This window comes from Melozone crissalis, unplaced genomic scaffold (assembly GCF_028551555.1).
Source record: "Melozone crissalis strain CALT ecotype California unplaced genomic scaffold, PUWL_Pcris_2 ptg000039l_1, whole genome shotgun sequence".
Classification (NCBI taxonomy): domain Eukaryota; kingdom Metazoa; phylum Chordata; class Aves; order Passeriformes; family Passerellidae; genus Melozone; species Melozone crissalis.
The window spans coordinates 1,166,919-1,190,894 of NW_026535817.1; the positions used below are offsets into that span (position 1 = coordinate 1,166,919).

General features: G+C 41.0%; 1 protein-coding gene across 17 annotated transcripts in view; it reads left to right on the forward strand.

Annotated features, from left to right (window-relative positions):
* The window catches only part of CAMK2D (calcium/calmodulin dependent protein kinase II delta), a 120,144-nt gene that overhangs the window by 42,524 nt on the left and 53,644 nt on the right, over positions 1 to 23,976 (forward strand). For all 17 annotated transcript variants that reach the window (XM_054283839.1, XM_054283837.1, XM_054283849.1 and 14 more), the window contains exon 3: positions 3,845 to 3,904. In XM_054283839.1, coding sequence (XP_054139814.1) covers positions 3,845 to 3,904 — 60 coding nt within the window. The remainder of the gene's footprint in view (positions 1 to 3,844; positions 3,905 to 23,976) is intronic.

Sequence of the window (23,976 nt, forward strand, 5' to 3'; positions counted from 1 at the left end):
AATGTGGTTCTTGTTTTATCTTACCAGCTTGAAATGAATGCTTGCAAAATGCTAAAGGTCTGTAAATTGCCTTTTATAAGAAGGAGCTCAGGCAGGGGCTTAGTGATGGAATTGGTCCCCACTGTCATGGTTTGAGCAAAGAGGCAGCTAAACACAGCCTCACTCCCTCTCTCTTCCCACACCCTCAGGAGGACTGGGGAGACAATCAGAGGAAATAAAACTAAGATTTTTGGGTTGAGTTAAAGATAGTTCACTGAGACAGACAAGGAAGGGAGAATAATAATAAGTAATAGGAGGAGGATGATGACAAAAGAATTAAAACATACAAAACAAGTGATGCATGATGCAGCTGTTCGTGGACCAGTGTCTACTCAGTTCCTGAGTAGCAGCCCCAGCCAGCTTCCCCCAGGTTTATCAGAGTGTTTGGGGTTGGAAAGGACCTCTGGAAATTCTCTAATCCAGTCGCCTGCTAATGTGGGTTCAGCTGGAGCAGGTGGCACAGGATGCTGTCCAGGTGAATGTAAGAAAACAAATATTGATACTGCTGCAAATTAGTTATTTTATTAGCCTACCTAGTAGAAACTCAGTGCAGGCAGTCTAATTTTCTGAATCTGGTGTCATAAATTATAATATTAGCTTTGGGTCTATTAGAACATCATCATATGAATGAGAACTAGTTCAGGAATTTAAGTTTATACAGTCTATGATTACCCCCAGTTTTACAGCTATATTCTGTCTTTTTCAGGTTTCACAGAATTTCATTAGTTATTGTAAAGGCTGAGATTTTAATGGTTCAGTGCATTAAATCTTTTTCTTTCTTCTTCTTCTTTCATTAAATGTTTTCTTTTTTTTTCATGGCTCCGTATCCGATTAAACTTGTAGGTGGCTGCAAGGTTTTTTTCCATTAATAAACCCACATCACTCTCATTGCTGCTTCTTTCCAATGCTATCAGTGGTTGACAGGCAGTGATCTTTTTCCAGTCTTGGAAATGGGCTGTTGCTGTGGTAGAGGCCATTGCTCACTTATGGAGACTTGCTTTCCTAAAGTAATCTAGAATTTGTAGAGCATTCCTTCTTCTGCATTTGCTTTGCTGTGTTTTGAGCTTGTATTTTTCAACTAATTACAATTTCTTTGGCAGACAATGTAGGAGACCTGTTTGTAATTGAGTCCAGGTAATTAAAATCGAGCAAGGGAAACAAGTATATAAATGTACTTGTGCATTCCCTTTTTATTATCTGTGACTTTCAAGCTTGGCTTCCTGCTCCTGATAATAATTTTTCCTGGTTTGTGTTTACCTGGCAGGTAAAGCAATTTTAGCTGGTGAGTGATATATTGTCAAATTTGAGAGGAATTAGCTCTTTGATCTTGATAAGTGACCTATTATTGTGTTTATTTTTTCCACAACTTTTCCTGTGCTACTGTTGTAACATTAATATTTGACACCAGATGCTAGCCCACACTTTCTCAGGGTTTGGGGAGTTTGTGCCTCCTGGGTACTTTCCCTGGCTGTATGGCAGGAGCCTTGTTTCCCAGTGGGCTGTGCAGTGGCACACCTTACCCTTCAGATGTTTGGGAGCTGAGTGCTGGAAGTATTTTGGTGTGCCCTGCCCTCTGACATTCACCTTTAGCTCCCCAGCACTTGAGCCCTGGCAGGAGGCAGGGTAACACAAATAGCTACGGGTGGCACAGCAGTGGCAGTTGCAAGGACTTGTAGATAAACCCAGTGCAGAGAGGAAGGAACAGGATTTCCTAAAACTCAGAGAACAAATGTGCAGGTTTTCAAGGAGAATACTTTTCTTGGATATCACATGAAGTTAAATTTGCATTTGGTCCCACCCCCAAACACTTAGACACTGCAGACTTACTCTTCTAACAACACTAAAGAATGCTCTGTTTCTCTGGAAGTGCAGCTGTCATCTTCTGGACCTTAATGCTCACTTGAATCCCTGGCTCAGGGAGCATTTAATGCTCTTTCTGCTGCCTCAGCACAGTGTGCAGGCTGTGAGGTACCTGCAGTCACCCAGCAAGTGACTGCATCACTTCATACTGACTAACAGCAATTACTGTGACACAAACAACTGAAGGAGTTAAATGCAGATTTTCATTGTTCTGATTTCAGCAGAGAACTCCTGGTTGGTGTCCATCAATATACTGGTGCAGTTTGGAGTGAAAACCTGAGAATATATAATGCAGTCAATAATAATGATGATGATGTAGATGTTACCTTCGCGTATTGCAGTGCGTGCAGCAGCATCTCTAAGATGTTTTTACTGTGATTTGAAAAATATCAGATGTGCTTTTTTAATCAATACAGTTATAATCAATAAATTACATGAATCACATCTAGTGTCAGTTCAGAAGCTGTGATATAGCAGTTGATAGCAAAGAAACTTCAACTGTTTATACATCATATTCACAGTTGGAGATGAAGTTCTTTATTATAGCTGTGTTATTCCTGAAGAGTCGACACAGGATGTTTTTAGCACTTCATAGAAGCCTGTGGGACACCTTCCAGGTTTCTGGCTGTGCTGCCTGATCTGTAAATATAGCTGGAGGTGGTACAGAGCAGCCTTGGAAAGTAGAGCTGGTAGCGCACCAGAGCCACAGCTCCCACACTACATGTCCAATAGCCCCTGGATTGTGTCTTTGCTTTTGAGGCAATGTTCACATTTTCATCTTTGTTCTCACCCCAGCTTAGTTCAGTTTGCCTTGCAGATCATCTCCCTGCTTGCTCTGGGTAATGTGCCAAGTGCTCAGCCCAAGATTAAGTTACAGCCAGAGCTGCTGGACATGAAGGTACTGTAACTGTAGATGTCTGTGCTTATGTTTCAGGCCTTGCTGCAGCTGAATTCAAAAATATTAATTGGAAAGCTCAGTGGCAGAGTTTAACTTTAGAAAAAGAGTTTTAAGCTTATGTTGCAGATTACTAGTTCTTTTTAATACTTTGAACTTCTGATTTCTTCCTTTTTTTTTAGTAAATATGAAGGTAAAGAGGGTTAAGCTGACAAATTTTCTCATGCAAGTGGAGGAGGCCCTTAGGCCTCAGCAAGTATGATGGGTCAGTTGACAAGTAGTGACTAGCTCAAGAACTATCCCAGTTCTTAAAATCATGTGATAATAATCTGAACTGTTACCATATGTAACATTGTTTCACTTGTTGTTGGAGTTCACTGCAAATATTAGGAAGTACGAACTGCAGAAAAATGAAAATTAAACAAGTTTTCCTTCTTGTTCTTTCCTCCAGATTTAAAACATGCTGTCAGAAACTTGAAGTGTTAAGTATTTTAAAGGTGGTGTTTGCTTTCTCAGTTTTATTTTAAATCTGTTGTTACAGTTCTCTTGACCTACATATCTAACTGGACACTTTGCAGTAAGAATTGAACTTCTTAATTCTAACATCTGATGCTAAATTTTTGACTCTGAAGAGTTGCCCTCAAAGCAACTTTTTCTAAACTTGTTCATTTCTTAATATTTTCAAGATTCAAAGCATATTCTTTAAATTTCAAGCAGTTCTGTTTTCCAAAGTTGGTATTTTGGAATATTTATGTTGTCTATTGTAAAGAACAGAGCTTGACACAAGCAGTAGTATTTTATCTCCAGAAAAGACTGTTAGAGCTCAGTGATGTACAAGTCCAGAGCTCCAGCCTACTGCTCTACCCAAAGGTAAAAAACAAATCAATTCAATATTACAATTTGGGTGAAAATATTAGTGGATCTAAATAAAGGAAACATTTTTTATAGATCCCATCAGATGATGATAATGTGATGATTCTTTAAAGCAAATACTCTAAACTATGTTAATCTTCATACTAACAGCAACTGTGTTGCTTTCTTTTGGTGCAGATCACCAGAAACTGGAGAGAGAAGCTAGAATCTGTCGTCTCCTGAAGCATCCTAATATCGGTAGGAACATTTCATTGCTTTGTCCATTATTTATCAGTTTGAAAAATTTAGGGGAAATGGAAATTAACAAATACAAAGAGCAGCTCAGAAAGCAAGTGCCAGTAACTCCAGTCAGGACTCTTTCCTTATCCCGTGGTGTTCCTTATGAATTCTGCTGCGGGATGCAATAATCTGGTGGATCACCTGCAGCAGTGTGCAGTGTTCTCATCTCTGAGCCATTGCTCTGCCAGAGCTCTCTGTGCCAGGGGTTTGGGGGGTTTGGAGCAGTGTGCAGGAGGGGCTGTTTGCAGGATTGTTCATGATTTTTGGAGACCTGCACAAGAATTTCAGCTGACAGTGTCTGTTGCACGATGAGACAGACCAATGTCAATAATTAGTGCTGGTTTTAGTGAAATGCTTATTTTATATTTTGCTTTGTGCTTGGGATTCCGTCCTTCCAAGTTGAAGAAAGCTCTATCCTTTTTATTTCCAGAGTTGTGTGTTGTAACCATGTAAAGCAAAAAAATAAAGTTATTTTGGAGGGTGGGGTATGTCTGTCTCTTTGCTTTAGAAACAGTGTAGACAGGTAAGTACCTTGAACTTAAGAGTGTAGCTGGGTTTTTCAGTTTTTCATACACTGAATTATATGCCAAGAGTATCTCTCAAAGAATATTTGCTGTACCTGAGACTTCTGCAGAAGGGGAGGAATTTCCTGTTTGTTATGGCATTTTTAGACTAATAAAATTGTTTGGTGCCTGTGATGACTTAAGTTTTAGCTTTCATATTTTTCAGATTCTGTACTGCTTTGGTGTGTAACTCTGAACTTCGTATAAAATGTTAGCAAGTTCTCTTCACAGGATAGTCAGACCAAACAGTCCTTCTCCAGCCTGAGAACCAAGGATACCGTTGTAGTTTCAGGCCCAAAGAACTATAAACAATGGAGAATTGAGGAGAGCAATCTGGGAGGATGGGCCTTGGTAATCTGAAGCTGTAATTGAATCATTAACCCCAATATGTAAATGGGCCAAACTTGTAACAGTCTGTCATCCATCTTGCATCCCTTTTGGGTCCATCTTGGGCAGAGCCACAGCCTGGCTCTTTATTCAAAGGTGGAGGTGGATCCTTAGAATAAATACCTACTTTATTGCTTTAACTCTGTCTAGCCTCTGTTCCAGGCAGCCTCTTGAGGCATCACCTGGGATGAAATCAGCTCCTTCCTTGTAATGATAAATAGAAAGTGAAAACAAGCGTACCATGGCTCAAAATGACATGTCAAATTTCTGCAGCATCTCTCTTAAGCTTACAGGTTTGACCTATAAATTTGGTTAAGAAGGAAGAGGGAGTGTTATTTGTGCTATTTTATCTTACCAAAGGTTTTGCATTGTAAAATGGTGAATGTACAAGTGCTTCTAGGGAGGAGGTGCAGCCCTTCTGCAGCTGTGGTTACACACATGGTGTAGTCAGACTCCAGAGCCATCCACCTGGGCCTTGCTAGAACCAGAACACATTTATGAGCTTCCACAAGTTGGGGGAAATGAACAAAAGACAAGAGTGAACTGATGCAGGGGAAAGGCTAAAATGCACAGAATTCAGTTGAAACAAAAGTCTAAATTGGTTCCATGTGGTCACAAGCCTTCAGTTTGTCAAGTGGCTTGTTGAGCAGTGTAGGATGGAGTTCAGCTCCTCTGGCAGGCCAGCTGTTCCACATGCACAGTTTGTATCTGTGAGGTTTGGCTTGGAGTGCACACAGGCAATGACAGCCTGGGTGACAGGCAGGTAGGGCTCTGCAAGTCTGCACATACTGTGCATCACCACCTGCACCAAGGTGTGCAGTTCAAGAGGGAATGGACAAAGTGTTCTGCTCCTGTTTCAGAAATACTGCCATGTTCTAGATCTGTCTGAGAGGAGATTTTCATGACCTGGAATTACCATGCTAGGGTTTGGCAGCAGATGTTGTGTTCTGTCATGTTCCTTCTCCTGCAGCCATGCCCTCAGCCAGCTAAATGATCACCCTAAAATCATTCCAAGTGCTGCCAGCACCCCACTGGAGCTCTTATGCTATGACATCCCTGTTTAAATTGTCATCTCTGGTGAGTAATGGAGCTGCATCACATCAGGAAGCACAAAGAGTGAAAAGGGAAGTGTGCCAGAGGAGGGGAGCTCAGCTCTTACAATAAGTATGTGTAAGTTAAGAAAAATAAGAAAAAAAATGGTAACTATTTTTTTCAGTGTGATTTCTGTAGGAAAGCAGAAGTCTAGTTTAATTGATGGGGTGGTTTCTCAAAGATGACCGTGTACAGGGAGTTATTTTTGGAAAGCTAAATAAGGCTGAATGTTAAATGATTCTGTTTCTGTGCAGTCCTTACTGTCCATGTTCATAGCCAAGAAGTGTGATGGAAATCTTCCTTGAAGAAGTTGTTTCACTTCTACAAGCAGGGCTCCAGTACATCTCTGAAAGCTGAGCTTTTCTGCGCAGACACTGCTTTGCACATAACTAATTCTGTTAATTTTTCAGCATCTTTCTTCTCTTCATCCTTTTCATAAATCTGTGATTTCTTCTCTGTCCAGCCTTGTATTTACAATGTCTGATGAATGGTGTCGGAAAAACAAGGAAAACGGATTGCAAGCAGTATTTTCTGTTGTCCTTTTTCTCATCTCCATTTCCCACTTAAGTAATGTATGTGTGAAAGTTTAAAACCCACAGAATTTCCTCATCCTTTCCCCATACAGCTACTCCTCACCAATTACTCACTGTTGTGATTTCTACCTCTTCTTACCTCAATCCTTTAATATCACTGTAGTAAAAAGAGCCCTACTGAATTTTGTGTGGCCATTAAAATGAGGCACAAGCCTCGTTAGCTGAACTTGCAGGCTTTGACAAGAAACTTCGAAAGGGGTTCAGAATCCTTTGTTTCCCATCAGTCTTTGGCCATTCTGGTATTTTCTCCTCTTCCAGCTGTACTTGAGTAATCTGGCCTGTGCTACACTGTGGTAGGAAATTTCTAGGCAAACACAGCTCATGTTCCTGTGGTAACAGAGCTCCTGGGCTGCAGGAGGCTGTGCATTAGTGTGATTTTCAGCATTGCTGTGTTTCTCAGGGTCTTACTCTGGTGACATGGCTGTACATCAGTGTGTAGAGAGTTGCTTTTTTACAGAGTTTAAAATGGATGAAAATGTAGGTTAAGCCTTGCTGTTTGGAGAACCCAGTGCTTTATCTTTGTGAGATTGCACATCGAGTTACAATAAAAGCTTACTTCCTTTGGTGAGCACGTACCCACACAGGATTTGTCATCTTGGGTAACTATTACTTTTCCAGAAGTTCCATGTGTACTAATGCTCCCATTTTTTTAATTTAGAAGTTTGGAAAGAAAATTGCTAAGTAATAATCTCTTCACCAAGAAATCTACTGTCATTTTCCCGATTTTCTCCTTTATATTTTTCTAGTAAACTTTGATTTCTTGGTCGTCTTTTAACTTGAGGCAAACTTAGTTTTTAGCACTCTGATTTCTAGTCTTGCAATTGACATTTTCTGCGGTGTAACACTGTGGCACCATCTTGTTATGACGTTTGGCATGGATTTACAGCTGCTTTGCTGATTTTGGTTTATGACATCCCAAATAATGATAAAATCTGCATTAGTCTGACAATACAAGCCCTGACCCATTCTGGAAAACTGCTGATTCAAACCTGGTGAAACCGTGGAATTTTTTTTCCCAAGCAGAGTTTGCTCTTGCAAGATTTATGCTGTGTTTAGGTAATGTTTTCTTAATGGTACTTACACAGTCAAGATCTCTCTGTAACTACTGGGGGGGCTTCTGCTGGCTTTGCATTCCCACTTCCTTGCAGCTCATTATTCCCTGCCCTGCCACCTCCTCCAGACCTTACAGACAGTGTACAAGCTGTGGCAGGCAGGCAGGGTCCATTAGCCAGCAACATCAGGCTCGAGTCTGTCTCTGATCAATCTTCATCCCTTGGCCAGAGGCAGCAGCAGATTTTACTGACATGTGGCAGCTCTTCAGGTGATAAATGAAGTTCTTTTGGCACAAGGCCAGGCTGTCCCTGAGTGGCTCTCTCTCAGGAGTAAGTCAGGGTACTTGCAGCTAAGTAGGACTGCCAGGCACAGACTCAGCCCTGCTAAGCCTGAGCCTGTTTCTGTGGATCTGCTAGTCCAGCCTTGGCCAGGCTGGGCTGAGGCATCGCCTCAAGAGTGCTCTGACAGCAGCAAGGCCTCTGCTCCAGCAACCCCTTCCCAAGGCAGGCTGGCCTTGCAGCAGGCCAGGAGGCAGCCTTGATGCAGAACAGACTGGGACAGCACAGGGAAAGAGACAAATCCCTTACGTGGTTCTCATGAGTGTGTTGGTGTCCATTTGGAGTCTGCTCATTTCCACGCTCTGAGCTGGGAACTTCTCATCGATGGCTGAGGCAATTGGTAGCACCCCAAGTTGGCACTGCTCCTCACCACACTCTGTGCTGGTGTCTAGCTTACTGAATCCTCCTGCCACAAAAAAAAGTAGGAAAAGCCTACATTATGGAGTTACTTCCCACTGTAATACAAAACATGAACAGTCAAGTTGTTAAGTTCCTTGTGTGGGAAAAATAAGAAACTGTGTATTGCCTTGTCCTTTTTGAACAGAAAGTAATTAAAGCTGGGGGGGGGGAGGTGTGGTGGTGTCTCCTTTATGCACAACAATATGTCCTTTATGTTTATGTTCACCAAGTATGTGCATGACATTTCATAAAGCCCCAAGAATCTCAGGAGAAACACTATTAATATATAGAAAATGTGAATGCAGTAACTCCTTTCTGAATTAAGTTTGTCTTGCTGTGGCGCAGTTGTGAGTACCTCAGCTGGTGTTAGTTAAGTTACTCTATAAACCAAACACAGGGTAAAAATCAGGCCTGTTCAGATTAAGTAGATGTAGTCCTTTAGCACGTTTTTCCTGAGCTTAATTTAAGGTTTTACTTTATGTCAAAAATATATAGTTCTTTCCTGATGCAGTGCAACTCAAACCAATCCCCAGTTATATAAATTTATGCTCGGTGAATATGGTCCTCAGGGGTGTATTAACTATAGCTATTCAAATAAATAAATAAATAAAACTTTTAATATAAATCTGAAGCTTTAGTTTGCATGGGACTGATGCATTAGAGAATCTCACTTCCTTTTTAATTATTTTTATTGCTTACATGAGCTGATCACTTCAGTAATTTTAAATCTCATCCATTCTGTTGAATTAATTAAATTTGCAATTTCTATGATGAATAAGGTACACCGTAGTCCTTGAGAGAATTAAAATAAAATATCAAGAAACCAAATAAACCAGTGATATAACATGATTTCATATTTAAGAGCCCATTTAATGAGTATTCTAAAATAACAGATTGAATGTTTAAAGTCAGCCATGGCTACAGCAAGTAACTGACTAGTGAAGTGCAACAGCAGAACACAGAAGCTGGTTTTGCAGTTGCTATTTGTGAAATTAAATGTACTGGAACGAGACTGCACCAGGCAAGAGCACACAGGGGGGCATAGTGGGGCTTGTTGCAGCTGGGTTTTCTGCAGGCTTTCTCCTTCTCAGCAGTTTTTGTTACTGCTGTGCATCTGATTCCTTTTATTGCTGAAGTTCTTGTGAATGTATGTTGATGTTTAAGAGGAAGAGCCTGAAAGTTTTGACTTCTGTAGTTGGAAGGGTTTGGTGTGGATGGGCTTCCTCCCTGAAGTGAGTGGAGTGTCAGAACCCCCCAGCAGTTAAAAGATTAAGTTATGTAGTGCTAATCAATGTGTCAGTGATATTCAGCATGAGCCATATGAGGCATCAGCTAACGTGGTCTGAGTGCCAGCAAAGGAGGGGGAAGGCAGCTTTATTTGGTGTTACAGCTTTTGTCTCTTTTGTTTGCAGCAGAATCCTTTTATTCTGCTAAGTGGCATTGCATCTTTAAGTTTTGCTCTTCTGGGTTACTGTGGAGCATAAAAATGTCTTTGAGTGCAGACAATGACACCACTCTTTGCCATGCTACATTAATTCTCTTTCCTTTTAATGGAGCACAAGGTTATTTTAGCTCAAGTGAAGCATTGCTGGCTGCAATATCCCTGATAACTGTAGCAGGATCCATAACAGACCAAGGAAATGAGGTTTCACTAAGGTTTGCCACTGATTTTGTAATTTTTTTGCTTCAGAAAGTACATGCCTAATTTGCACCAAAATAGGTAATGATTCAGTATAAATCAAGTGTGAACCAGATCTTGAAGCATTTTCCATCCCTGCTTAAGCCTCTGTTTCTATGTTTCCTTAAATGCATGAAAGTTCTTTTCCTGGTGTGTCCAGGTTCTCTTAAACATTTTTTCTTTCCCTGAAGTCCACACCCCTTTTGCAGCCAGTCATTTGAAATGTAAAAGAGTCACCCACAGAAACAGGAAGTGGAATTTGAACACCTCTCCTGAGGATCCTGCTGTGGGGGGTGAGGACTGGAGTGGCTGCCACACTTCCCATTTGTATTTTCCTCTCTTGTTGTGCTTTACTTTCTATATGTGTTTCCGGAATGGAGAGTTTCATAATTGTCTGCACCGCTGACTTCAAGAGCTGTGGAAATAAACTCGACTGAAATGAATTGCTCTCTCTGCACGCACAAGATGGATCTTTCAGAACTTAGATTTTTTTGTTGTTTGAAAGCTTTGTTTGTCATGAATCTGCAACCACGTGTTATGCATACGGATAGACATCATGACTCCCAGTTAAACCACAAATATGTAATTTTCCTCTGGACTCTTTCCTCCAAAAACAGAGATCTCTACTACTTCGGCTAAACTAAGCTTTTTCTTTCAGTTAAACTAGCACAGACATTTTTAGAGCACTTTTAGGGGATGTTGTAAGTTCTGTTCCCTTTGCTGTTACAGTGTTGCTGATGGTCTAATCAGTGAATTCTGCACTGGTTCTTGGATCAATACCCAAATATTGGGAACCTTTACTTGATCTGAGGGTTGAGGAAAAACAAACCCCCAACCAAAACCAGGTTACAGTATATTGGGTTGTGTGGATGGGCATCACTGGATGGCATTAAAGCAGCTCCTGCAGGGGTGGTAAAACTTGTCATGTGTTTTCTGTGATAATCCTGCCTCATCCTTGGCATTTGTGCCTCTGGGCTAAACCCATTCTGTGGGACACTTTTGTCTTGGCCTTTTCCCTTTCCCTAGAGGAAAGAAGCAATTCATTCAGGCAGCATTTCTTTCCCAGACAGCCTAAATCTGCCCATTTGGGGTGTTTGGCATCCTAGCCCATGGTCACTATCACCCAGTATGTCACCCTGTGGGGGGATAGAAGATAAGAAAATAAACATAGTGTAGAAAGTAATCTTACCCCTAAGGAGTTGCAGCTGGGCCAATTCTCCAAGATTAGGAACAGGCCTGACTGTAACAGGCCACAGCTGTAACCAGTGAGAGGAAGAATGCTATAAAAGAGTGGGGTAGCTGGGTGAGAGGGGAATTGGAGTCAGGTGGCTGCTTTGTGAAGAAGAACAAGTCAGTGCTCTGAGGGGCTGCCCATGAGAAACACCAAGGAGGTCTGAAGCTTTTGTGATAAGGAGACAACAGTATGGAACCCCTGCAATAAGATAACAACATCACCTTTCACCCTGCTTCTGGAAAAGGTACCTCCAAGGAGAAAGGGTTGGGCTGTCTGTGCTGCCTGAGAGCTGCATCCCCCTCCACACTCCCCCATTTCCCTGAGGCAAGCAGACAAGGATCTGTTCAGTCATGGGGGCAGGGAGGAGGGACAGGATGGGGAAATGCTGAGCATGTGAGCTGGGCACAGAAAGAGGCAAAAGGAAGGTCTCCTGGCTTTGGACCACGGGTCATCTTTTGGTTTGAGCCATAAGTCAGGAGTGGTGCTTCAGGAGCTCACTGTGGGGTCTTGGAATGTCTTTGCTCCTTTTCCAGAGGTGATCCCAAGCCAGGAGACTCATTAGGAGAGACAATCTGTGGGGCTACTCTCATCTGCACAGACATCTTGCTTTACTTACCTACCCAGCCCTCTGCAAAAAAATATCATGGGTCATGAAATCATGTGTGTTGGAAGGGATTTCTGGAAGTTACCCAGTCCCAACTCCCTGTTCAAACCATGTGCAGTAAATTTAGGTAAATCAGAGCCCATTCTGCTGAGTTTGGAGACTGCAGAGAAGGAAATTGCCCAGCCCCTCCAGGCACCACTCCAGTGTTTCATCACCTTCCTATCCAAACAAACAAATAAATAAATAAATATGTTTCTGTGCTTAGCTGGGGTTTTCCAGACTCCAGCATGTGTCTGTGGCCTCTTGTCTTGCCATGTGCTCCCTGGAGAAGACTTACTCAGTCTTCCCTGCTGACCAGCAAACCAAGTACTGGAAAGAAAGGTGTGTATTCCCCAATACAGCAGCATCCCTGTTAGGATGTTTTTGTTCTTTTCTTAAAATTGCATTTGCTTTCATTTTTAAATATTGTGACATGAATTCCTAAAGAAAGTGTAATTTGACTAAAAACTATAAACAGCAACAAACTCTTAGGAATGCAGAATTTTCTTGCTTCCAAGGTGTGGGTTTGGAAGTGCATTTTATAGGCTGAACTGGTATGGGCCATGTCAGGTGCATAAATCCAATCTGCTTCTGTTTTGCATTTTATATGCATCTTCTGCATTTTTATTAATGGAATGCCCATTCAGTAAGAGGTTTTACATAATCTTAGATACATATTGGAAACAACACATGGAAATTAGGACTCAGCCTGCCTGCTTTGCACAGCATGTCCATAGCTCTGCTGGGGTGTCACCCTTGCCTGTCCCTGTGTGTGGCAGGGTGTGAGGGGCTGATGCCAGCCTGGCTCATCTTCCCCTGGTGTCTGAGGGCCAGGGGACAGCACCAGTGAGTTCCAGACAGACAGACATCCCCCTAACCACCCCTATCTTGCAGCAAGTATCCTTTAGATTTTTCCTTGCTCCTTCAAACTTTAGCTTTTCAGAAGTCACTTTTCATCCTGATTTTGTCGCCCTGTTGTTGGGAGTATCTGTCAAAGCTGTGGCATTCCAAAGGATGCAAGCTGGTCTGCTCCTTGGCTTTCTGCTGCATCCTGGCACAGGGTGAATGCTCTGGCCCTGCAAAAAACACCAACCTCCATCACTGGCAGTGGATAAATAGCTCCTAATTGCTCAGTTCAGGCTGGGCTTTTTCAGATTTCGTCACTGGAGACTTTCCTACTCCTACAAAACTGCTGATCGTGGCATTTTTTTCAGTAGATAGGGGTTAATGATACCTCTCTCCTCCTAGTCACCTTCCAAATTTGGAAGTTCTTTTTATAGTGGCTTCACCAGAGTGTTAGTATTCTCATGGACTGCCCATGGGAATGTGCTTCTAATTTTAGTTTGTCCTCTACATGTCTGTCTCCTTTAAATGCATCCAGCTTCTCATTTCAGCCACTCTGGGCCGAGCATGATACTCTGCTCCTGATACTTGTGCATTGAAGGTGTTCTGGTGTTGCCTTGTAAAAAAATCCACAGCTCCTGCCCTTGTGCTGCAGGAGTGTGTCAGCAATTGTCCCACCCCAGTAGTGCTGTTTAATTAATCGATTTGGTGTGCTTTCATTTCTTGCGTGACCTTGAGAGTTACTTAATTGTGTTTCAGCAGTTTATACATGGTCTGGTATCAATGCTGGTAGTGCTGGGATTGTGTTGAATTTGACAGTGCAGTCTTGCTGGGAAGGACTTGATGGATGGTCTAAAACCATCATTGCAGCTGAGTGGCTTGCTGCTATCTTTTGTAGCATATATGTATTTTGGGAGTTACTGGATGTGCTAAATGAGAGGAATATTTAGAAAGAGATCTCAACTGCAGCTAGTAGTCTGGGTTTGTGAATACAGACTGGCTTCTGCTCTCTCCTGCAGCATTTGCATCCAAGTTTATGTGGGTTGTCACTGAGCTAATTACCATCTTACAAATGGTCCCACAGGACGGGACAAGCTCTCTAATTTTCATTTATTGTGAGACTGTGATTAAAAGACAATGGCACTTTCTCATCATAAGCCTCAAGTTTGTCATCTATTAAGTCAACATGCATTCCCTGCCTTTTGTAAAACAAACACTTGGAATCATTTGGGATCATCACTCACTGGTGAACATGCACGTTAGGGAAATGCCAGTATTTATAGCTGTCTCCAGCTGTGGTAGCACCATTGCTGTGATAGCTAATTGATAGAGGGGGAAGGCACATTCACCCAGAACACAATACAGATGGGTTTGAGCCCAGCCCAGTGGATAGAGATGGGGTGGGATCACTATGGGAACACTCTGCCTGGGCACTCTGCTTGGAGTCACTCAGTCTGACACTGTTCACTTACTGAGAGCTCCTCCTGCTCAAGTGTTGCTTGGCTAATTGCAGAGGCTTTTGCTTCTCCAGTTTACAGCAAGGTTTTGTTCACTGCATTGGATGGATGGATGGGTGTCTGCAGCACCACACAGATGGAAACAGGAGACCAGTTACCTGACCTTTTCCTGCTTTGAAACTTTTCAGACTGTGCTTTTTCACATTTGCTGTGAGTGTAAGAAACAGACTCAGTCCCTACGTTTCCCCTGTTGCTACCATAAAGAAATTAAGAGGGATTAACTGCAGTGGTATGGATGGAGCTGTCTCTGGGATGCTCCTATTGCTCCCATTCAGAATGTTCAGGATTCCTGGTTGTGAAAGAGGGCACCAAGGACAGATATGTCATTATAATCATGCTTTAGGCCTGTTGCATTCATTTTAGGTATTTTTCCTCAAAGCTGGTGACACAAAATTTGGGGACCTGGTCCTGTGGAATTGGTTTTAGCCTTCTTTGCTTGCACAGACATAAAAACTCCATCAGATAAAGGAAGGAAGAAGGTAGCTTTACAGTGGTACTACATAACATGAGAAAGTAATAGTTAATTCTACAAAATATAGAGTTCTCTGTGAAGTTGACTTTATTGTCCTGGAACTATTTTTTTTGCTGGAGCAGGTCCATGGGCTGCCAAATGCTGCCATCGCTTCAGAATAAACCATTTTCTGATCTCCATGGGCTGCTGTGTGTTGGAATAATGTAGAGCATAATTGAGAAGTGATTAAGAGAAAACGTAGATTTTGTCTGGTTGAAGAGAAGACCTGGTATATTAGCACTCCTTTTGGTTTTAAATGAGGTTTTTAATTTGGAAGAGTGCTCAGCATTCAAATGGCCCATTGTGATACATAGTGCTGCCATCACAGGTGCCTGGAGCCTGTCTTAGTCCCTGGAGTGGAGGAGAGATGATTTGGTTGTCCTGTTACCAAACCAAATAAACAGCCATTAAAAGGTGGTACCTACTGTCATTAAGTGAATTGGTGGTTGTGCTTCAGTGAGTTTTGCATGGGCCTTCAGAAAATGAGCTCAGAGCTGTCTGATGTTTATAACTGCATCACTGAGGGGTGTGCCTACATTTGTACTGTAATTTATGGGGCTTTGCCTTCTTATAGAAAAGATGATGCAATGTGTGATCCTCACTGCAAATCTGGAATATTTGAAGATCCCACCAATTCTGTTTGATGTAACACTTCCTGCACAGTGGTAATTCATGTTACACTTAGCACATAGGAAGTAGAATTTTAGGTCTGTCTGCATTTAAGAGCTCCCCCAACTTAATCAAAAGCTAATTTATTTTTAAACTGACGTAGCTGTTTCTTTGTGGCCACCTACTGCTCTGTAAACTGGGAAATTGGTTCCGTTTAAATTAGCTGATGCTTTGTTTTAAGCTGAATTAAGAGAGCATAAACTTTGATTTTATGCCAACATAATAACATAAACTAGAGCATTTTTCTCTTGTAGACAAAGGTTTTAACAAGTAGTATTTGTAATGCTCACTCCACAGTCTACAAGAAATAAGAGCAAATAAAGTTCCTTTGTATATTCTTTTGTCATCTTCCCATGGGGAGGGTTGGCAGGAATTCCTAGAGACAACTTTATTTGAAAATGAACTTTAAATGTTATTTCTTCAAGCTTGAGGTAGAGTGAACTTTATGACTTGAAAGTTATTTATTGTTTACAAGGTCTTTATATATAGTTTTTATAGAAAACCAAAGCACAGTAGCAGCTTTTTCTGCACATCTGTATTTTCAGGTGACCAGCAGGACAGTAATGATAATTTTGATATGTAGATATGTATATGCTGAAAAACTACATTCAGCCTGTTTTATCCAGTGTCTAAGATATATTTAGAGGCAGAGCCTACAGGAGAGGGTTTTTCCTTCTTGTTCACATCCCCCAGTTGGCACTGGGCGTTGGTTGAGGCAATTCCAGTGCACTTTGTTTTCTGTCCCCCACCACAGCAGTGCTTTAGCAGTGAGATTTGCTGGTCTGGTTTTCTCTCCAGATGTCCAGATGCATGTTTCTTATTCCTATCTATTGTAGGAAATGGAAAGTTCAGCCTCATGGAAATATGGTTGTGGGTTCTGTGTTGTAGCTGCAATGAAATGTGTTGGGATTCCTTGACCGTGAGTGTTAGGGATTTGTTTCTGCAGGAATAATTAGTCTCTCTTATTTACTTTACAGTGCTGCTTTTATGAGAGAGCAGTTCTGTGTCTAGGATGAGTTATGTGATAAAAGCACATCTCTGTGTGCACAGTTATTACTTACCTGGGAAGCTGATGTGGCAGATTCTTTACAGGCTCATTGACTGCAGGTCCTTGTGAGCTGTTTAAGCAGAAATCAGAGCAGAGACACTTTCATGGAGACCCTGGGTCACCCTGGAATTCTGTGCCTGTTCTTCCCAACAGATGCAGTCCATATGGAAAGGACTTCTGTACATGTTTACAAGTGTTTATTTGTAGGAGTGGATTTGCTGCAGCTTTTTGTTCCTGTCAGGTTCTTAGAGCGGTTAACTGTCTCGGAACAGCCAAGTGCAATTTTATCTGTGGCCATTTGCATCACAGCTGGGGGAAAGGAAATCCTTAATAATTAAGGATTTTATTCCATTAAACAGCAAATGGCCTGCTTGCTCTGTGGCATTACATGATCATTTATTAAATTCCTTATGAAGGTAGTTTGTTAAAAACATTTACTTTACCATAATTTATTGATCGTATTCCATCAAAGTGACCACAACACTCTTCCAAATAGGATCTTGAAACATCTTCTGTTTCAATTATTTTCTTGATAGTATATCTGCTTTACAGTAGAAAATTCCTGTTTAGTCACAGATTTGAAAGTACTTCCTTTAAAAAAATGAATGCTTGTATTTGAAGTCAATACTGGTTTTGGGTTTAGATTCATATTATTCTTTTCTTTTTTGAGCTGAAAGTTTTTATTTTAGCATTATTAGTAGAATGAAAAATTCTGTGGATCTTGAGGAGAAGAAGCGAACAGGAATATCAATGTTTCCATCAGCCTTTGAAAAGAGAGGGGGCAAATGTTTCTTGGTGGTTCACTGATGGAATGAGGATAAATTTGCATGCAGTTTCTGTCAGGAAAAGGGGAATTCACAGGGTATTTAATGCAGTCATCAGACTTGAGAGCTGGTTCTTCAGCCTTGCTGTATTTCCATCATGCTACAAAGTAATCTTCTGAAGGATAACTGGGGGAGAAGGGCAGAATGCTTAGCTGCCTCCAATTGCCAGAAGGACCTGTTGTAGAAGCCCTTGTTCACTAAAGCAGTGAGAAACAAAAAAAAGCCATGACTGTGTATACAAATACTACATTTTCAGTATTCCCTTGGCCGAAGTGGGATTAATTACAAATATTTTTGTTAGGATGTCAATATAGCAGTGGTCACTGAATTCAAATTGTATAAAAGAATTGGATTATTACTCAGTTATTAAATTGATATCTGACATAAACATCAATAAAGCTATTTTAAATTATTTTTTTCTTTCTTTACACAGTTCTTCTAATCAACTTTCAGATGAATTTTACTAGGTTACCTTGAATCCACAAGGATTTTGATTTTACTTGATGGTCTTTACTCTGAAAAAGTAATACTTTTAAAACTAAAAACCAAAAAGGCCAAGACTGAAAAGTTTTGGGAAATTTAGACATAGTTTTTGCTGCTACTGACTTAAAGATTTAGCCTAGGTTATCTGAAGGTAATTGTTACTAAATAAAGGTGGTTAAATACAGTGGTAATTGCTTTGCAAACATTGTCTAAGGCTGCTTGGGGCATACCTGGCTCCTGTGTGAGAGGTTTCTTTTCTGTGGTTCCTCTCGAGTCATGCCACAGGATTGCAATTTTCTGCTTTCCTTTTTGTTTAAAATATTTAAAGTAGACTGGCTTTGTTTTCATAAGCTGATGCTTTTAAATACCTTGGAGCTTGGTCCTCATGGAAGGGGAGCATTTAAAAAATAATCCTACATGCATCTCTGAGTGGTCATTATGTAAATTGTTTATATGTGTTTGTCTTTAATGTATTTTAAGAGAGGAGAGCCAAGAAGGGAGGCTGTGTCCTACCCAATGGTTACAGCTCCTCAGTAGCTAATTTTGTTGATGTGTAGGCCCTACATTTTATTTATATAAATCTGTTCCCAGCACTGTAAATATTAAAAGGGATTAAGTCTAATTTTTAAAAATTGGGCAATTGCATTGCCTCCATTCAAGTACACTGTGTGGTTTCCTGAGCCTGTTAATTTTAAGTGATGTAACATCTCTGTGTTACAGCTTGTCCTTTTATTAGTTAACACTCCATGAAATTCTAGTGTCTTTATTCCTCTTCTTACATGTTCTGATAAATGCAAAAATAGTTTAAAAAAGTTGGTGCTTAAAGCATTAACACTGGCAGCTGAGACATCAGTTTGCTCATAGCAAAAATTTGTGTCAGTCTTGCTTTTAATCCATGCAGTTATCCTCATAAGGCTTAATGTGATGACATTGGTAAGGCTTTTTGTTGCTTTGTAAAAAATCTTGTTAAACTTACAAAAGCAGGCCTTCAGCTGCTAAGAGGAGCTGGCTCACCCTGAAATACAAGATTTCCAGTAAATGACAGGGTTGTATATTAAATGAAGACATGAAGGTGCAGGTGTACATTTTAGTTCCCTGTTATTTTGTGCAACAACTCCATACAATTGTGCTGTTTTCATACATGAATAATTAAAGGTGTGCAGCTCCAGCTGTTCCTCTTAACTTCATGGATCCAGGATATAATTCCACAGAAGTGCTCTGGGCACGTATGCACACAGAAATGCACACACACCTGTGTTATGGTGCACTGAGAAGCAACTAAAGCCTGTGGGATAAAGAGATAAGCATCAGTTATCTCAACTGCTCTACATGGGGACTCCCAACACAAAATTAGATGTTTTGGAATACCTCTTGGGTTTCTTGTTCTTTTCTTATTTAGTTAATTTTAGCTGGGAAATTTCATTTTTAAAGACTATCAAGTCTTTAAACAAGAGTGTCTCCATGACAAAAGAGCTGGTAATTTGAGGCCATGTGCTTTGACATCAGTACCTGGAGTCACTCAGTCTCCATGCAAAATGTGATCTTTTATCTGCTTTGACAAGTAATTTTTCATTTTTTCTGTAGCAAGACTCTTTTGCTAACATTAACACTTTGGCCAAGTGACTTCTCCATGTGCCTGCAGTAGGCTGGCATTTAATCAGAATACAGTTTATTATTTATTTTGGGGGCCTTGATGGGGTGGGTTTTGCTCACAAATGAATATTTGTGGAATATATGGCATTTTGTTTGTAGTACTCAACACTTGCTGTTGCAATGCCTTGGGGAAAAGGCAGTATTTTCAAATATTAAATTCGCTAGATATTTTTTGTCATAGTTGAGATGGTTGTAATACAAAGCAATACACTCCATTTTCAGAAGGCTTCGAACTGGTTTTATTCTAGCATGCATGCCTTTTATACATTCCTACAAAACTTCTGAGTTTACACTTCACTCATCGATCACAAACGACAAAGTGCTTATTGGAATAGGCAGTTGCAGGTTTCTCTTATTTATCCTTCTTTCTTTCTTGGTTTCTGTGTCAGTGACCTTGGTAGAAAATTATTTCAGGGGTAAACATGGATCCTCTTATCAAACTTCTCTCTGACTCACAGAAGTAACTGCAAAACCTCTTTTACAATTTTTCCCATCATTTCTTAATATATCAGTTTTTGAGATGCAAATGAAAAGGATTTTTTTTCCTCAAGTTTTTGGCCCTAAATAATTGAATTTGCACTGTAATAAAAAAATACCCTTTGAAGGAATTTGGGAGTTACATAGTTTTGGTTCACTGTTGCTGAATAGAGGCCACCTGCTGATGGTGTACACAGCACTGCTGATTTGCATAAAGTCATTTAATGAATGTAAGTATTGCATTTTACTGCTGGTGTGTTTGAGAGCATTGGAGAAGGATTATTTTCTTAAATATGCAAAGCATTACTCTTTATTTAGTGTTGTTCAGAAAGCAGCTGCCCTAGAGCATTGCTACTGTACTAATCTTAGCAGATTAGCCTCTAAATATTTCAGACTCTTAGGTAACAGCTCTTATTAGTGTTTGCCAAGTTCTCTTTGCTGTACCTGATGAGCTTTATTATAGAGGGCCCCAGGCTTCCCTGGTCTCAGCAGAGCAGTGTTGTGTGAGAGGAAATGTGAGTGTGAGGAGCAGTAAGGACAGCACAGACTCCATTTTCATGCTGAGTTCCCTGCCTGGGAGCTATAGCTGTGACTCTTCTGCACCACTGATTTAAGGGGTTTGGTGGCTCAGCAGAGATCATTTATAGCATTTAGACCAGACATTCCAAAGAGGATGTGGGGACACGGTGGAGCACTGAGGTGCCGAGACTGAGGCTGCAGTGAAGCTGTTTTGTTTGAAGGGAGCAGATCAGTGCCAGCAGTAGCACTCCTGAGCACTGGGTCACAAACTTTTGCATGCTCAGTTCTGCTTCTTTGTGCAGGTTTATTTGGTTTACCTTGGGATCCCAGCACATTCCCCTTGGGATCCAGATTAACAGCTGTAGGATGGATGCTGGCTTTGGTCTCAGTTCTTGGTACTGCTGTAAAGGCTCCTGCACTGGTGTCCACAAGAGTTTCAGGTGAAGTTCAACTGGTAACTTTATTTTCCATCCCTCATCACTTGGCTTTATGCAGTAGAACAAGAAAGGTGGCAAAGGGTGACTCTGCAGGAAGATGGGAGTTCTGACAGTACTAAGCCACAGCAGATCTGCCACTTCTCAACAATTCTGCTGAGCACAAGGCTTGCTTTGTCAGAGACAGCACAGCAGAAAATGCTTATAAACACATGTTTGAAATAGAAAAGTGTGTGGTTCAAATATGAGTAAAAAACATATCTGGTTATGACTTTTTGGTGACTGAGGGTTTTTAAAAAATTTTTTATTTTTCCTTTTCAATTTCAAATGCAACAATTTATCCCATATCCACTGGCAGGCAGATACCAATTCATAGAACACCCAAAGCTGACTTAAGCCATTCCATGAAGTTCCTTCCATTAAATAATGAGGTTCATTTTTGAAAGGGTAGAGGGGGGTTTGGTTTGGGGTGTTTGTTTCTTTGTTTCAGTAAGTGGTGTACGTGAGGTGTGCATAAATACTGTATTATACTTTCGGAAGTAAACGTGAAGGGAAAGCATCCTTTTCCTTTTTTCATCATTGCAGGAAAGCAGAAACTTGAAGAGGTAATTTACATATTTCAGCAGATATCACATAAGCTTTTGTGACTTTCAAACCCATTTTAAACCTCTACAACTGATGAATGTGCCTTGTAACCTCCCAGTGGTGCACTAATTTGAGACATCAAACTTCACAGAGTTACAGGATCGGTGTCTCTGGGAGTCCACAGATCTTAATCTCTACTACCAAAGGGAAAATCAATGTCTTTACCATTGGCTGTGTTAATCCTTTTCCATACTCTGTTCATCAACACAGTGGATGGTGTTGCATAGAGAGAGTTTTCCCCCAGGAGCATCTCTGGTTGTTTGGCACCTTGGTGCACATCTATGCAGCTGCTGTCCTGACCATGCAACCGAACTTTGGTGTGAAGTTCAGTCTTCTGCAATAGTTTGTCTGTGTATCATGAACTAATTCAGATCCAAATTTAGCCAAATGATCATGAGCAGTTTCACACAAATATTTTAGGCAGTAAGTTTAGCTGTGGTTAAATATCTTTGTCATCGAGAATTTCTTTCTGACTATTGACTGTTTGACTTGACTCCTTGCCTGGAAAAATTTGATTTTCAGTGGAAGTATGTGGAATACTATTATTTTGATTTTTTTTCTCTTTAAAGGCAGAAATTCAAAAAGGAAATCATCAAGTTATTTGGCCATTATATCAAGCTGTTTTCTGTGCGATAGGCACAAAATAGTGCAGTTCAGCAGAATAAGTCACATAAAGGAGATCATTTTACTTTTTGGTCAGATTGGAGCTGGCCCACACTAATGGCTAAATGGAAGCTAATCAAGCTAATAGGAGTTCTCCCTAAAATTATTGTTAGGGTATTTTCAGTGTGATGATTAGCAAGTATTTCAGGTGAAAATCAGTGCTGAAGCCAAAGTGGGGCTGTTCCTGATGGTTTGTGGGCTTCCAGTATTTCTTCAGTATTACAACCCAGGGCTGTAAGCTCCCTGGGTTCCTGTCAGGCATTCCATTGCTTAGGAGCAACGAGTTTGTCTGAGTTTGTTAAGCATCTGGTAAGAACCCAGTAGAGGAGAGGGACCACAGGGCCACAGCAGGCAGGAGGTAAGGGAGCTACCTCCATTTCCTTGCTGCCCTCTCACGTGTTTGTTAATAACAGCATTGATGAAATATCTGCAGTTAATAATGATTTGATCTAACTGAGGTCCTTTGAGAAAAGATAAATGGAACTGTTACCACTGATGAGTGCTTTGTGACTCTGAAGAAATAGGAATGACAATGTGAGCTTCTGATGGGAGTTATTTTTTTGGATGAATAATCTTTATAATTGCTGCCTTTTGGTTGGTCATGCCTGATAGGGATGTGTGAAGAACTGTATCTGTCCGCGGTGACTGAACAAATACTTGTTGTAGTGCATCCCCTCTCAAAATTAGTATCTTCTCAAATTGTCATCCCAGCATCCCTTGTTTTTCCAGGGCAGGCTGAGTGCAGGCAGAATATCTGGGCTGTGCTGGATTAGCCTCAGTGCTGTGGTGCACCCTTTGCTCTGCACCAGGGATTGCTCTCCTCTGCCCTTGCTTATTTGGCATTTCCACTTCACAGACATAACCATGTGCCTGGATTGACCAAAGGTGCCAACATGAGCACGTGCCAAAAGGCAGCTCTCATCTTCCCCAGCTGCCTCAGCCTGTTTTCCTTTTCAGAAACATTTAGGGGTATATGAGCCTGATTCAGAGAAGGATTTGTTCCATCTCACTTCTGTGATTCAGGCCTTTGGGAGGAAAAGAAAGGAAAAGAAAGAATGTGATCCTTGAACAAGATATCCTTGAAGATGTGTCAGACTTGAGTTTGGCTAGCAGGGAGTTAGGCTCCTCTGGCTGAGCAAAACATCATCCATCATCTAAAATCACAGCCTCTTTCTAGTCCTGAGGGACAGATCTGTGGTTCTGCAGGCATTTGGAACCAAGTCCTGTTCTGGAGAAGGAAATGACAAAACAAAAGCACCTCCTGCTTCAAGCAGACACAAAAGCTTGAGAAGCTTTCCAGGGTGCCATCCTGGCCTTCTTGGTAACAGGGATATGACAGAGGAGAATGTTTGTTCTGAATTGAAAAAGCTGTGCTTGGAGTTCTTACTAGTCTATTTAATGAACAGGATTTTTCTATCGAAAAGTATCATTTGCTATGTACAAAGCTTAAAGAGTTGTGAACTTCTTTGTAGATGTACATGCATAGCAGACCAAGTGAGCTCCAAATGTTGCAGGTTTAGGGCTGTGTAGCATCTGTGACATACCCAAGGGGCTGTACTAAATCCTATTTCTTGAGCAGTATCTTTGATGCTCCTGTACAAAGCAATGTGCCAACAGCCAGATGTTTTAGGGGTCTCAGTCCTCAGCTAGAAATGTGAAGGTGCTCTTCTAAGCTGGTAGATGGTGTCTCATCCCACATTTGGTTTGCTTTAAAGATGAGACATTTGGGGGTATTGAAAGCTCAGCTCAATGCAGGCAGACAGA